Raw genomic sequence first — 14,572 nt, forward strand, 5'->3', positions numbered from 1 at the left:
TTGCGATAAAAGGAAATTATTTCCAAACAGAAACTTTTAAAGGTTAATGCTTAAGGTAAACACTACAAGATAAACGTTTCATTAGGATCATATATTTATGGAGTCTAAAGCTGTTCTAAACAAAGGACAGTAACAATCGAGTCTCTTGTATATCAGTAAAACACGTGCATGTGGACCATTATAGTCACCAACAGCTGAATACTACTCGTAGTTAAGAATAACTTCCGTTATGTGAATTAATTCAGCTAAGCATTCGTGATCAGCAACGGCTATCACCCTGGAATAACTCGAATTGAAACAGAAAGTAAACACTCGCATCCTTACAGATTATGGAACAACGTTTTAGCCAAACACGCACAACAGCACAATCTTTCAATAGCTGCACAGCTTGCATGACACCTAAGTACATAGCTATTTTACAGTAGAAACTAAGTCGCAACAACACTTCCTCCCATCTCGCTCTACCTACGTACCAAAACCAAACATTTAACGCCCCATAAATGATACATATTTCCAAATGTGACACATAATGTGCTCCTAATTTAACTTGTTACCTCACTTGTCATTGTTTTGCAGATACTAAAAATCTGCGATGCTAGATAATTATTATGTAACGACAAAGAAAGTTTAAAATATCACATACTGAGTCAAATTAAATAAACATTTCAACCTGTCACACCGTTACCATATCTATAAATGCTATGGTCACACATAGCCTTACGGCGTAAATCACGTAACTGATTCACTTCATTCTGCGTAATGCTAAAAACGAGGACTTCTTTAAACACTCCAACTGAAAGCTGACAACGGCCAACAAGCAAATGTGTCACTACTCACTAATTCTGGAGTATAAACATCCATAACTACTAACAAAGGAGATGTTCACGTGGAAGCTACAACGACAGTGTCAAATGGAATGAACCATCTCCAAACACTCCTGCATGAAATGTGTTGCCATTGTTACTTGCCTGTTTCTTCACCACCAAGTCGTCAGTCGCTGCCGTGTGTGTGACACTTCTTAAAACTCACTCTGTAACCTTCCTCAACTTACTCATCTTTAAAAAATAACCATAAATACCGATATGCTCTTGTTCTGCTGTGGTCCTCAAGGATGGAATCGAGTAACGCCGGGAGAGCGAAACATACATTAGTTTGCTGCGTACTTCGTTAAATGTTGCTTAATAACTTCACTTTAAATTTAATATAATATACATTTCTTTATTTCATTAATTGCTGTCCGGTGCAATGAGCTATGGTAATTGCATTAGCGGTGATAACGAGGCAATATACAGGCGGACGAATCAATCTTCGGTTTGTGGCGAAGTGCTCGTTCACCGCAAGCTTCGTCGCCAGTCAAATCTTCGTGCTGGACAAGGACTCAAAACCCGGTTAGTTCCATTTCTCATATTCGTGTCTACTATGGAAGCTATACTAGCAAGTTTCATGACTGACGCAAAGTCGTGTCTGTCCCGTGAAGTATGCCGTTGATCGCTGTCAAGTCACTATTCACCATTTCACCGCATAGTTACGTAATAGAGCACTCGTGGAGTTTGAATGCGTAATAGCACTATTACCAGATAAACTCTTCATATCAGTTCACGAGGCACATTAGGACAGCTTAATTTAAATGCAATATCTGCGAAAGACAGAGATCTTGTTCATTGTCCAGGTCCCGTACACGTAGTTTCAAGATTTGTTACACTCATTACCAGTGTGAGTTAGTGTAACAGTGCGTAACAAGCAAATGTTAGATGGAACATGTTTCCTAAAAGCAAAGCGAGGAGACGCGTTACGTACTCGTCATAGGACTGTACTGTGACCTTTAAATACGTACAGTGACAACCAAATCATCATTTATAAATATAAATTTGTAATAAATAACAAATTATAAATAACTGTTGAGAATATTTACTAAGGTGTAGTCTTAACTCGCTTTCGCTTAAGAGCTGACAGTGGACTGGGGTGATATCTTCGCTTACTTTTTGCGTACCAGTGTGAGAACTCCTCGGTCTTCGGCAAAACAAGACTAGATTATTAAATTAACTATAATAAATGAAAAAATTAAATTATCAACTAAAATAATGAAAACGAAATTAAATGTTTTAATAAATGAAAAATAAATTGCTTCTTTTATTTATCTGCTCCAACCTGCATGAAGTTTTACTTCTTACTGCTTTTTGTATTTGTTACTTTCTTTTTTCAGTTTTTAATATCTTTTCACTTCTATATTCTACATATGCATGACGTTAGACATTTACTCTTGTAGTTTGAACTTATTTTGTGCTCGTTAGCAAATTTGCACTCTTATCTAGCATTTCACTACGTAAATAAATTTAATACGTAGAGTTCGAAGTAACATTTCACGAATATCTTGTGAATTTGTATCAGTAGTAAAGTATATCGAAATGTCACCGTGTCTGTACGGTGACGTGTTAAGTGCAGTAGAATTAAATTTTAATTTTTTGTACTTGAGACACATATAAAATTCAACTGTCAACTTAAAGCATGCAGTACTGTGACTAGGAGTTCTGTGCACTTCAGTATATACTCAGTATTGTTATTTATGTGCGGTAAAACGATCTTCTGTATTTAAGATAACGATAATATTTTGAAATTTGAGAAATGGCTACTACTGAAATTACATGTAATTATAAAAGAAAGTAATAGAAAAAATATGAAGATGTTGTTGTCTTTATTTCGATTGTCTTTATTTCCATATATTATAGAAAATGACTATAATTTTCAATTATTTCTGTCACTTTCAGTTTTAATCAGAAAGAATACTAGAGATACAGTCGTTGCAAAAAGGGAGAGTGTGCTTAGACTTCTGCCCTGGTGTAGGAGTGTGCCGCTTTGTTTGGCTTGCACGCGCGTTTGTATGTGTGTGTGTGCTCTGTGGCGTTCCAGGAGTGGGTGGACTACAACCTGCGCTGGAACGAGTCGGAGTACGGCGGCGTCAAGGACCTCAGGATAACACCCAACAAGATCTGGCGGCCTGACATCCTCATGTACAACAGGTAAACTCTGCCACGAGCCAGTTGGTGGAGGTTCTGTCATTCCACCTGACCACCTTTCATAAGGCTTAATGCTAAGTTCACACTTTCCACACAGATATCCCACAAGCAAACTAAATGCACAGAATGCCTTAATGTCATGAAATCGTGTGAATTTGTTAGATAAAGGCTAAACAATGAAAATAAAACTTTTGCAGAGTATTCACACGAATTGGTTTTTTTACCGATAAAGGATATGACCTCCAGCATAATAACAGTACTTATTGACCTACATAACCAGCATCCTATATTTCTCGGGTCTCTTTGTATTCATTAGAAACTGAAGAAGTTCCATCAAATCGACCTAAATAGAATCATTACTAAATTATCTCTTACGTAGCTTTAAATTAGTCTCCGCTGCTAACCCTGCTGAACATATGAAAAAATGACAATCTGTCAACCAGTTGCTTATTCAATCTTAGTTGTGTCGGATTTATTTGATTAGGCGTGTCAGTAGGACAAGCAACTACAAACCATCCACAGAGGAGATAGTGAAATGGTTAGCACACTGGACTCGCATTCGGGAGGACGATGGTTTAAACCCGCTTCCAACCATCCATATTTAGATTTTCCGTGATTTCCCTAAATCGCTTTAGGCAAATGCCTTCCTTTGGAAGGGCACTGCCGATTTCCTTCCCAATCGCTGACACAATCCAAGCTCGTACTCCGTCTCTAATGACCTCGATGTCGCCGGGACGATAATCTAATCTTCCTTCCTTCGTTCTACAAATCAGCCATCAATAAATGCTGCCAAATCACAAGAAACGCTTTGTAACAAACAATTACAATGCACTACTTTTGGAAGTTCATTAATAGTGGTACATTTGTTGCGATGCAATTTGACAAGCTAATACGTAGTAACTTAAATTATTCATTATAAAAATTTCATTTACTATTGGCCTAACAAATAAAAGTATAAGGTGCATCAACTGTCAAGTACGAAAAGTACATTTGTCAGTCAGTGAGAACAAATCATTATACGAATCTATCACATTATGACACTAGACAACGTCGTTTTTCATATTCATCGCTTCCTTCCTTCTTTTGGAGGATCGCATTTTGGCATTTTTGATAGGGTGACTAGTTTTATATACAGATAAAAATGTTCATTTTTATATACAACGTACGTAAATGAATGTAGATACCAAGTACGTTGTCAGCTTCTCGTGTACAGCCGTACCATGAGCTAGTGTTAACTTTTCATTGAGACAGCCTGCTAGAAATAAAATAAACTGTTGCTCGCAGGTGGCACGCGTAAAATACGCTTATTCACGCAAAACTCTAACATAATTTTAGGGATACAGCCATTTTACACACTGTCAAAAAAAGCGTATTACGTTTTCGAAACCCAGAAATTGCCTCGCGCTGCGACGTGTGAGTTTGAAATGTAGTTCAAAGGTGCCTGCAACCTTCCCCTGTATACATGTGAAGGAGTGGTAGCCTTGTCTCGGCGACGCTTTAAACAGCAAGGTGTCGACACATGCTAAACAAAGGGCACACATTAGAAGTTCATGTGAGTTATGAAGTGGGTTGATCATGTCACACTGGCACCAAATTTCACCCTAATTCTGCCCAATGCCATCGTTGACGTGTCACACTATGGGAAGGTCGTCACATTCCCTCTTACCCACATTTCACCCCTTCTTTTGACACTTCTGCGATGGAGATCAGAATCGCGACACCCAGCGTTGAAATCATACGGTTTTCATACGAGTGGACGAGGAAATCATTTCAGCCACACCGCCACTTAGTAAGTGGTATAAAGCACGTCAATGAAACCACACTTTCCATTGCATTGTTGATTCCCCACACATTCCACGGTCGGAAACGACAGTTCGCTGTGCGATGAGCAACAGGAAGAGTTTCTTGACAACATTCCATATTCTAAGAACATCGTGGGGCTGCAACGTAACTGAACGCGATCTGATAACTTTGGAGTGTAGTGCGACCAAACTTTTTGCTCTGATATACAGGGTGGTACCACTAGGGACTGTTCAAAACCATTTGACGAAATTTTAAACACATTCAGAAACAGCAAAGCATGTTAATGCTTTTTGAGCCCTTCTATTTCGCGCCCTCCTGTGGCGTTTTTGGATTAGATTATATTTACTTTCATTCCAATTTATCCTTAGTGAGGAGGTACTCCAAGATGTAGAACATGTCAAAAAAACAATAATACATGACAAATATTTACAACTGAAACAAATAAGCTAATGTACCTTCCACAGGTCCCAAGTGGAATGACCGTCATTTTTTTTTAATGAACACTATATGAAAGAATCATTTTACAAACACTCATTTACTAAGATCGCATTAATGCACTGAATTTAAAATTTTTAAAAAATGTTTTTATTTATAAGGTAATAAACATATAATAGAACTACTACAATACTTATTTACAATGAACACATTACTGCAATGAAATGGTGCAGAAGTTAGATTGTACTTATACACACACACACACACACACACAAATCAGTTGGTTCTACGGAGAAATTCATCAATGAAGTAGATCCTTGACCATCAATAAATCCTTAAGGCTTCTCTTAAACTGAATTTCACCGGTTGTTAAGGTTTTTATGGCTGCTGGCAAGTTATTGAAAATGTGTGTTCCTGAATAATGCACATCTTTTTGTACAAGAGTAAGTGACTTTAAATCCTTGTGAAGATTATTCTTATTTCTATTATTGACTCCATGAATTGAGCTGTTGGTTTGAAAAAGTGATATATTTTTAATGACAAATTTCATTAAGGAATAAATATATTTGGAAGCAGTAGTTAGTATCCCTAGATCCCTAAACAGGCTTCTGCAGCATTTTCTTCAGTTCAACCACATATAACTCTTATTGCATGTTTTTGTGCCCAGAAAACTTTAGCTTGGCTTGATGAATTACCCCGAAAAATAATCCCATGGAGAGGTGCAACGTTGAGTTGTGCGTGGATATAACGGCAAAGGTTCCGTCTCAACCCCCCCCCCCCCCCCTCCCTCCAATTCCACGACACACTTGGTGCCACCAAAACACTCTGAGCGTGTTAAAAATGTACCAGTCAGACTTTTCGATATCCATTCAGCTGAGTGGGGACTCATGGCTGCTCTAACGCCTGATGGCAAGAAACCCCACCTAAGGAGTGACGAAGAGGTTGCCTGCCTCACAAGCAACACATACATTTTTAACGTCTGAAGTTGAGGGGGTGTCACCGAGAATGTTGCCGAACTTGGAGATCTTAGAGCGACCCTTTGCTGTTTTGTTCGCGCAGGATTGAAAAAGTATGAACACCCTCTGCTGCTTTGGATCACGTTCAAATTCCGTCGCATGGTTTTGAAAAATCCCTTCTGGCTTCACACTCTCTATGTCAGAGCAACAACTGCGGTCACACTACACTGTAAAGACTTCAGATGAAGCACAGTGGGGCTGCAGCCCCATGATGCACTTACAGTGGTCTCGAAACGTGCAGGGAATGGCAGCAGCGTCGAACGTTGTCAAGAACATCATCTTGTTGCCCATTTCACTGCGTACTGTCGTTTTCGATTCCAAAATGTGTAGCAATAAACGTCTCAAGTGCCCTTTATGTCACCTGTGGAGGGCTCCTCGTTTCGATTCTGAGCGGCGGCTAACCGTCAGAAAACAGAGTGATTTCAACACTGTGTGTCATGGTTCCGACCTCCTTCGCAGAGGCGTCAAATAAAACGGCGAATGTGGGTTAAGAGGGGATGTGACGACTTTCTCATCGTGTGCCACGTCTGCAAAGGCGTTTGACAGAATTGTGGTGAAATTTGCAAATAATCTGCCATCTTGAACACGCCTTACACCTTACAAGAAACTTTGTTTCTGTTGACTTTGCTTCGCATGTGTTGACATCTGGTTGTTTGAAGCATCGGCGAGCTCAACGGTGACGTCGCGGGGTCCCACCTATCGCACAGTTACAGAGGAGGGTTGTAAGCACATTTGAGCCAAATTTTAAAGTTACGCGTTACAATGCGAGACAACTACGGGATTTCGAAAAAGTCATACTTTTTCGCACATTGCGAAATATAAATATACTAATTTGAAGTCAAAACCACTTTGACACATTGTATAATATTAAATAAAACAGGTCAAAGAACAACAATATTTTTGTTACCCTCTTTCATTGTAAAGGTGTGTAAAAAGTATGTTATAACATTTTTCACTTCATAAAATAGGGATTATAAAACAAGATGATGACTTTATTATAGCAATATATAGCAAGGACTTTAAAACATTAAAATTAAAGAGCAATGTTTCATGACTGATTCTGATGCTGGCTTAAGCCGAAACGCAAAGAAATATATAGATTACAAAAATAAAACCACATGGCGTATTACGTGGTCTAGCAAGTAAAATATAGTGCAGTTGTTTTATTTTCAAAAAAAATATTTATTCTGCATAGCGGCTAGAGATATTGCAGTTACTAATAACGAAACTTATCTTTGCATTCCTTAATACAGTTAAAAAGCTAGCTGTGCTGACAATTATCCAGAGTGCCAGTTCTCAATTAAAAACTAACGAAACACTTCGAAACATGCTCTTTAGTGCTGGCAGGCAGTGTGTTTCGCTGAGCTAATAGTGTGCTGGCACCGATTAGAAGCGACTGAACGCAAGAGTTGGCAGGTAATGGCTTCCAGAATGAAATTTTCACTCTTCAACGGAATGGGTGCCTGTCTGAAACTTGCTGGTAAATTAAAACTGACCGGGACTCAAACCTGAGACCATTGCCTTTCGCGACCAAGTGCTCTACCTACTGAGCTATCCAAGCACGGCTCACAGCCCGTTCTCAAAGCTTTACTTCCGGTATTTCATCTCCTATCTTGCAAACTTCATAGAACTAGCACTCGTGGAAGAAAGGATATTGCGGGCACATGGTTTAGCCACAGCCTGAAGGATCGTTTCCAGAATGAATTAGGGTGGGTCAAGAGTAGTCTTAGATGGCTTAATCAGTAGTACATTTGCCCGCGAAAAGCAAAGATCCCACCTTCGGTTTCAGGTCTGGTAGACAGTTTTAATATGCCAGCAAGTTTCAGGTAATGGCTCGTTCTGTGGTGCTGCCAGACTGGAATCAGAAATTGGATCGAACGGGACAGGGGCCAGCGGTAATGACTCTGACACGGTGGCCATATAGTCAGAACCAAAGTACTGAGTGATCTTCACGCAGCAGTTACAGTTCCCTACATCAGACGCCGCAGCCGAGTGTTCGTTCGACAATACGAGGATCCCTTCCTTAGATTTCTGCAAATATTTCAATGTGCGTTATCCCACATCTCAATAGTTAGGCCCGGTTCTTTCCCTCCAAAATGAAGATACACCGTTGAGCCAAAACATTATCACCATATCCTTAATGGCTTGTTGGTCTACCTTTGGAACGCAGCATAGAAGCGATTCACGGTGGCATGGATTCGACAAATCCTTAGTAGGTTTCTGGCGGTATGTGGCACCAGACGACTACACACAGGTCAAGTGGTTTGCGGGCGTGCAGCTGGCCCACGAAGCGTCCCAGTTTTGTTTCATCAGTTTAATAAAAGCAAATTTGATGTCCGATACATCAACGTGATGCTCCTCAGATCACTGTGGCACTATTCTGGCCTTGTGATAGAGACAGTTCTCCTGCCGGAAGACGCGACCGCCATCGGATAAGACATCAAGCATGGATGGATGGAGGCGGACCGCAATAACATTTAGTCCACAGCTATCTTCGTTACTACGACTAATCTCATGGGAGCCCAGGGTAATACCCGCCACAGCCCCAGGGGAGTGCGTACATAGCGCGGTGGATGTTTCGAGTAGCCGTTTGTCTGGATGACGCCGTATCTGAATACGAACTTCGACCCAATGTAACGAGAAACGTGCTTCATCCCATTCGAACATAGGTTTCCACTGATCCGCATTAGAATTTCGATGATTTTGTGGTCACTGCAATCCTGACGGACGATTTCGCTGTTTAGTTCTCATCTGTTGCCGAGCTCCATTTCCGACAATGTGTGCTGAATCGGGTGCTCCTAAACATTTGTACATGCACCAGCACTGTACTCTGTACTCAGATCTGCCACGGTTCACCACATATCCTGCTTACGGATGGACGAGTAAACATCCGAATTTCACACTCTGGTAATGTCCAGCACCTCGTCACCTACTCGTGGTTGAAACAGTCATTCGACCACTTTCCGTGGATGCTCACGACAGTAGCACGCAAAGGGCCTACCAGCTTCGCCGTTTCCGATGCTCGTTCCCAGGTGCCGGGCTATAAGAGACTGACCTTGTGAAAGTCGGTTTTTGTCAGTTGATTTCCAAATTGGCAGCCCGTATCGTCTCTAGAACGATTCTCATTCATCTCTGCTCCGCTTATATGGTATCTTTAGGAAGACACTTGGGGAGGAATACCATCAGCCGCACGCCTTCTCGCTGTGGGCAGTGGTCATAATGTTTTGGCTCATCAGAGTACATAAGTAGCGCAACCAGACATAATTTTCCAGGACTATTCATCTTGTGACAATTAATTGACGATCCTTTTTTGAGCCACTAGTGCTCATCATCAGGCATCAAGATATACAAATTAATCAAATATTATTTGCACTTTTATCACTACTGACTAGACTATCGCTAATTTGTTGAGCTTTCGGGATATTTTCTAAGTTCAGACCATATGTGTCATACAGGGTGTTCCATAAATATTCCGACAAGCCTAGAGTGGTTATAGAGAGGTGTCTTGTGGAACAATTCGACGAAAGAAACCCGTGTCCGAAAATTTAACCCAATGACGCTACAGAGTGTAGAATTGTCATTAGGCCACCCCTTTGGCAGAAATAATGACGTTTTACGCTGGTAGGCCGTAGGCGGAACGTCTCGTTTAAAATGGTTTAAATAGCTCTGAGCACTATGGGACTTAACTTCTGAGGTCATCAGTCCCCTAGAACTTAGAACCATTTAAACCTAACTAACCTAAGGACATCACACACACCCATGCCCGAGGCAGGATTCGAACCTGCGACCATAGCGGTCGCGAGGTTCCAGACTGTAGCGCCTAGAACCGCTCGGCCACCCCGGCCGGCACGGAAAGTCTCGCAATCTTGTCTAGCCACGCGGGGTAACCGTGCGGTCTAGCCACCTTGCCACGGTTCGCGCGGCTGGCCCCGTCGGAGGTTCGAGTCCTCCCTCGGGCATGAGTGTGTGTGTTGTCCTTAACCTAAATTAGTTTAAGCTAGATTAAGTAGTGTGTAAGCCTAGGGACCGATGACGTTAGCAATTTGGTCCCATAGGAACGTACCACAAATTTCTAAAAATGTTGTCTGTTATTCAATGAAAGCGACTGGCAGCGCGGTCGCCAATGGAGAAGATGCAGATAGTTACTCGTTAGATATGCCTTGTTCCCGTCGAATGCAATGCTCTCTTGTCATGGTGGATGACGGATTCGGACAGTTGTTTCTATCTTCAATTTATTTTTCTCCCGTATACCGAAAAACATTCAGATATTAGAGGATTCCGGGAGAATAATAAACTGCGGATGGAAATCCGTGTCCGAAACCATCATCCACAGAGGCAACAGAGCACTGCATTCATATGAGCCAAGGCTATTCTAAGCAGCTGCTAGCTGCATGTTCTCCACTGGCGATCGAGGCGGTCAGCCACTATCACTGAAAAACAAACGACATTGCGAAACGTTCCGCCTACGGTCAGCCAGCGTACAAAGTCACTTTTTCTGCCTAAGGGGTGCCGAAGTGGTACGTTGCAGTATGAAGTTTCGAGGCATGGGTTACCATCCTCGATTTGTTCCTCAAAACAAGCTCTACAACCCCCCGAAGTTGGTCATTATATTTCTGGGACGCCCTGTAGATCCATAAAAAAATGCATGTTGTTTTTGTTGCCAGAAGAGGTACTGTAATTTAAATATTTTTTGTGATACAGCGCTGATGACTGCAACTGTCGAGCACCTCGTTTTTCTAGAATTTTTTTGCGCCGTTTTAAATGAATCACTGTGCACAATGTTTTGATATGACACTAGCTCAGTACAATGTATTTACCTACAGTAGTTCGAGGTATACGTGTTCCTTGTGGAAAATTGGTACGTTGAATCTGCACAAACCATCTCTATAGTTATACGAAGCAGAAAGCATTTGCCACACACTTGCAAAATTCGAACACAGAAATATTAACAGAAAGCCTTCCACTTCATATGTTCAAATGTCATGAGTTGACTCTTTTGTTATCATATAAGAGTATACCAACTGGCGATCCACATCATTTATCTTAAACGTACCATTGCATATCTTGGCACATAAGTGTGTGCAGTTGTCAAACTATACCACATTATTTTTTACCATATCGTATGTCATATAAGTGGAAATTAATTGAACCACATCTGACAAACTATAAAATCCATGAATGACAAAATACGGGTGTTTCCCAGAAAGTACTGCACCGCATTTTTTTTCCTCAGCCTAAAACAATGCTACGAATGCGAAAAATGCCACGTATGTATTACTTGAAATCTCAGTAAGCACGCCAAGTTTCTGTCACTTTCGACAGAGAGGGTAGCTACAGGACAGGTTCAAAATGGCGTTTGTAGGTGATGTACGTTACAAGCAACGTGCCGTCATTGAATTTCTTACTGCAGAGAAAGAAACTGTGGGGAATATTCATAAATGCTTGTGCAAAGTCTATGGAGCATCTGCTGTCGACAGAAGTACAGGTAGTCTCAGGGCACGGAGGATGAGGTCATCAGAAGGCGGTTCGGCGGAGAGCCATGATTTGCAGCGGTCAGGGAGACCATCCACGGCTGCCACACTTGACACACCTGACCTAGCCGCCTCGGACTTCCACTTGTTTGTGCCATTAAAGGATGCCATTCGTGGAAGACATTTTCAGGACGATGAGGAGGTGACTCACACAGTGAAGCACTGGCTCCGCCATCAGGGCAGGGATTGGTACCGATGGGGCATACAGGTTCTTCTTTCGTGCTGGAGGAAGGCCATAGAACGGGATGGAGATTACGTAGAAAAGTAATGTGTATGGATGAAACACCATTTTTCCGTGCGTGTAATTCTCATTATGTCCAATAAAGAACTGCTGAAGAAGAAAATGCGGTGCATTACTTTCTGGACAACCCTCGTATTTTCAGAGCAACTATGTGTAGCGGTCGCCTTGTGCTCATTTCGTGATGTTTTGTGTAAATATAATGCACTAAACTTCCATAAGAAAAACATATATATCGAGTTACTTTAAATTACTACGATTTGAATGGCTAGACTCACGTTAAAAACATCGTGGACAGATGAACGTCACTTAAAACAATGCAGAAAAGTGCTACAAAAACGAGTATAGATGTTCGACTACCACTGCAGCCAGTGGAAGTATATATTGTAAGCCACTAGCACATTATTACCAGAAACATTTACATGACATCAAGTCTTTCAGCAAGCGTTACAGTTCTGTGCAGGGAGGCATATGCTACTGACCTAATGGAGATCGCGCCAGCGCAATAAATTAGCGATAATCTAGTAATATTACTAGTAGCATAACTAATATTTGAGTGATTTGTGTGCATTGACTCCTGACGATGAGCACTAATCGCTAGTAAATTAATGTCGAAAAACTAGTAATCTTTAATCTATGTGATCAGTTGCTATACAAACATATCGGTATGCATGCGACAGCATTCGCTACCAATATGTTGCAAAATGTCACGCATAATAACGGTATTTTCCGGAGTTCACACTACGAGATCTGTTGGCGAAAGAAAGGTTGGCTCAAATGTTTCGGATAGCCTAGGGACCATTTGTATACCCAACAGAAGGATCATCTTACTGTAACTGTTCTACATTACGGATCAAAGCTTGAATATTACTCATCTCTTCCAGCTTGGGCAAATGGAGCAAATTGGTTGGTTCTTTTTACATTAGATGTGATTTACACTGCGTCTTAAGGGGCTTGTGGAGGCACTATTTAGTTCACAGGCAGTTCCTAAGAAAACCTGAAGAATGCGTTTTTCACCATTTTTCGCCGCCAGCAACGGATATCCAAATAAGTAACCACGCAAATTGCCCAAATTTTACCAGTATATTCCTTATGTATCTAGAAGTGCCATCTTTCCTTTCCAAAAATATTTTCCGTTATTGATAAGCACAACAAAAACATGGTTTTTTGGATACCAAAACCGAGCCGCGGATTCCAAGACGGCTACGCATAGCAAAAGGCTGAAATTTTTACAATTTACTCATAAGACTCCGATCTCCAGCAATCTTGAAAATTTTCTTGATATCTTCATCCGTTTCCTAGACATTGAGGTTTAAAGTTACCCTACTTGCTCACGTAAAATACGCAAGTAAAATGCCGTGTGAGGCGAAATGCACGGTGCAGTATGACACTGTAAATGTCTCCGTTATCATCAGAAAGGTTCTGGGAGCCCATGTTGTTGTACTGAAGTACGTGTAATTTTTTTTTTCGTTACTTCAGCTTCACATAATTAAACTATCAAAATTTTGCTGACCTGTAAAGTTCGTTTCATGAGTGACATGCCCTGCTGTAACAGGAAAAAGACGTGAACCAGAGGAAAAATATTCCTATCAGTAATCATCTTGTGGTGCAGTTCTTCTTGTTGTCTCCGTGCTTGCTAGAACTTCTCATCCCATTTTCCTATCCGAGCACAAGTAAGGCAAACATTCACCTGTTTAAAAGATTGTGAAAAGTGGGATAGCAGCTGTCTCATTCTATCTTCCTCAACACTTTCAAAAAGTTTCCCAATAATTTTGGCATGCGAATATATTTGTACATTTTTATGCTGGGAGAGTAGGACAGTGTGGCAGTGGGAAATAGACGGAAAAGTAACAGTGGAAGATATTAGACAGTGGTTGTATTATAGAAAGAGCAAACGATACAATGGCAGTATGAGAGAAAGAGAGGGACACAGTGGCAGTGAGATATAGTTGACAGTGACCAAACAGTGCTGGGAAAAGAATGCAGGAGACAGTGCCAATGGGAGAGGAATAAAGAGACGCAGAAAGTGAAAATAGGCGAAAGCTAGTGACAGTGACAGACAGACTATCACAACTAGGACGAGAGTGATATTTGCGAAGAACAGTGGTAATGAATGAATGAAATTAGTAGCAATAAGAGAGAGCAAGAGGGAGATAGTGACAGTAACAGGAGAGAGTAGTTGCACGACGGAACTGAGAATGGTTCTGAGACAGAGAACTGTGAGTTAGACTGAAAGACTGAGTGAGAATGGGTAAGTGAGAGTCTATGGGTTTCAGCGACAAAGAGCGATGGACTAGTGAGTGCGAGTGAGTTACAGTTAGTGGAGCTTGTGGGACTGAGAGATGAGTTGCATGTTAAAAAGAGCGCGAATATGTTCGCATGAAAAAACTTTTGTGAAAATTTTAAAGGTGCTGAGGAGGGTATAATGAGACATCTGGTACCCCACTTTTAAGTTAGTCTTATAAACAGGAGTATATTCGCGTTTTTGTGCTCCGATAGGAGCATTTCTATACTGGTATCCTGTAGTGTTGAGTT

The 14,572-nt window shown here is 41.1% G+C and overlaps 1 protein-coding gene across 1 annotated transcript in view; it reads left to right on the top strand.

Annotated features, from left to right (window-relative positions):
- Positions 1-14,572, top strand: part of LOC126263383 (neuronal acetylcholine receptor subunit alpha-7) — a 316,056-nt gene that overhangs the window by 62,620 nt on the left and 238,864 nt on the right. The window contains exon 3 of the mRNA XM_049960476.1: positions 2,908-3,017. Within this exon, the coding sequence (XP_049816433.1) occupies positions 2,908-3,017 (110 nt within the window). The remainder of the gene's footprint in view (positions 1-2,907; positions 3,018-14,572) is intronic.

This window comes from Schistocerca nitens, chromosome 6 (genome assembly GCF_023898315.1).
Source record: "Schistocerca nitens isolate TAMUIC-IGC-003100 chromosome 6, iqSchNite1.1, whole genome shotgun sequence".
Classification (NCBI taxonomy): Eukaryota; Metazoa; Arthropoda; class Insecta; order Orthoptera; family Acrididae; genus Schistocerca; species Schistocerca nitens.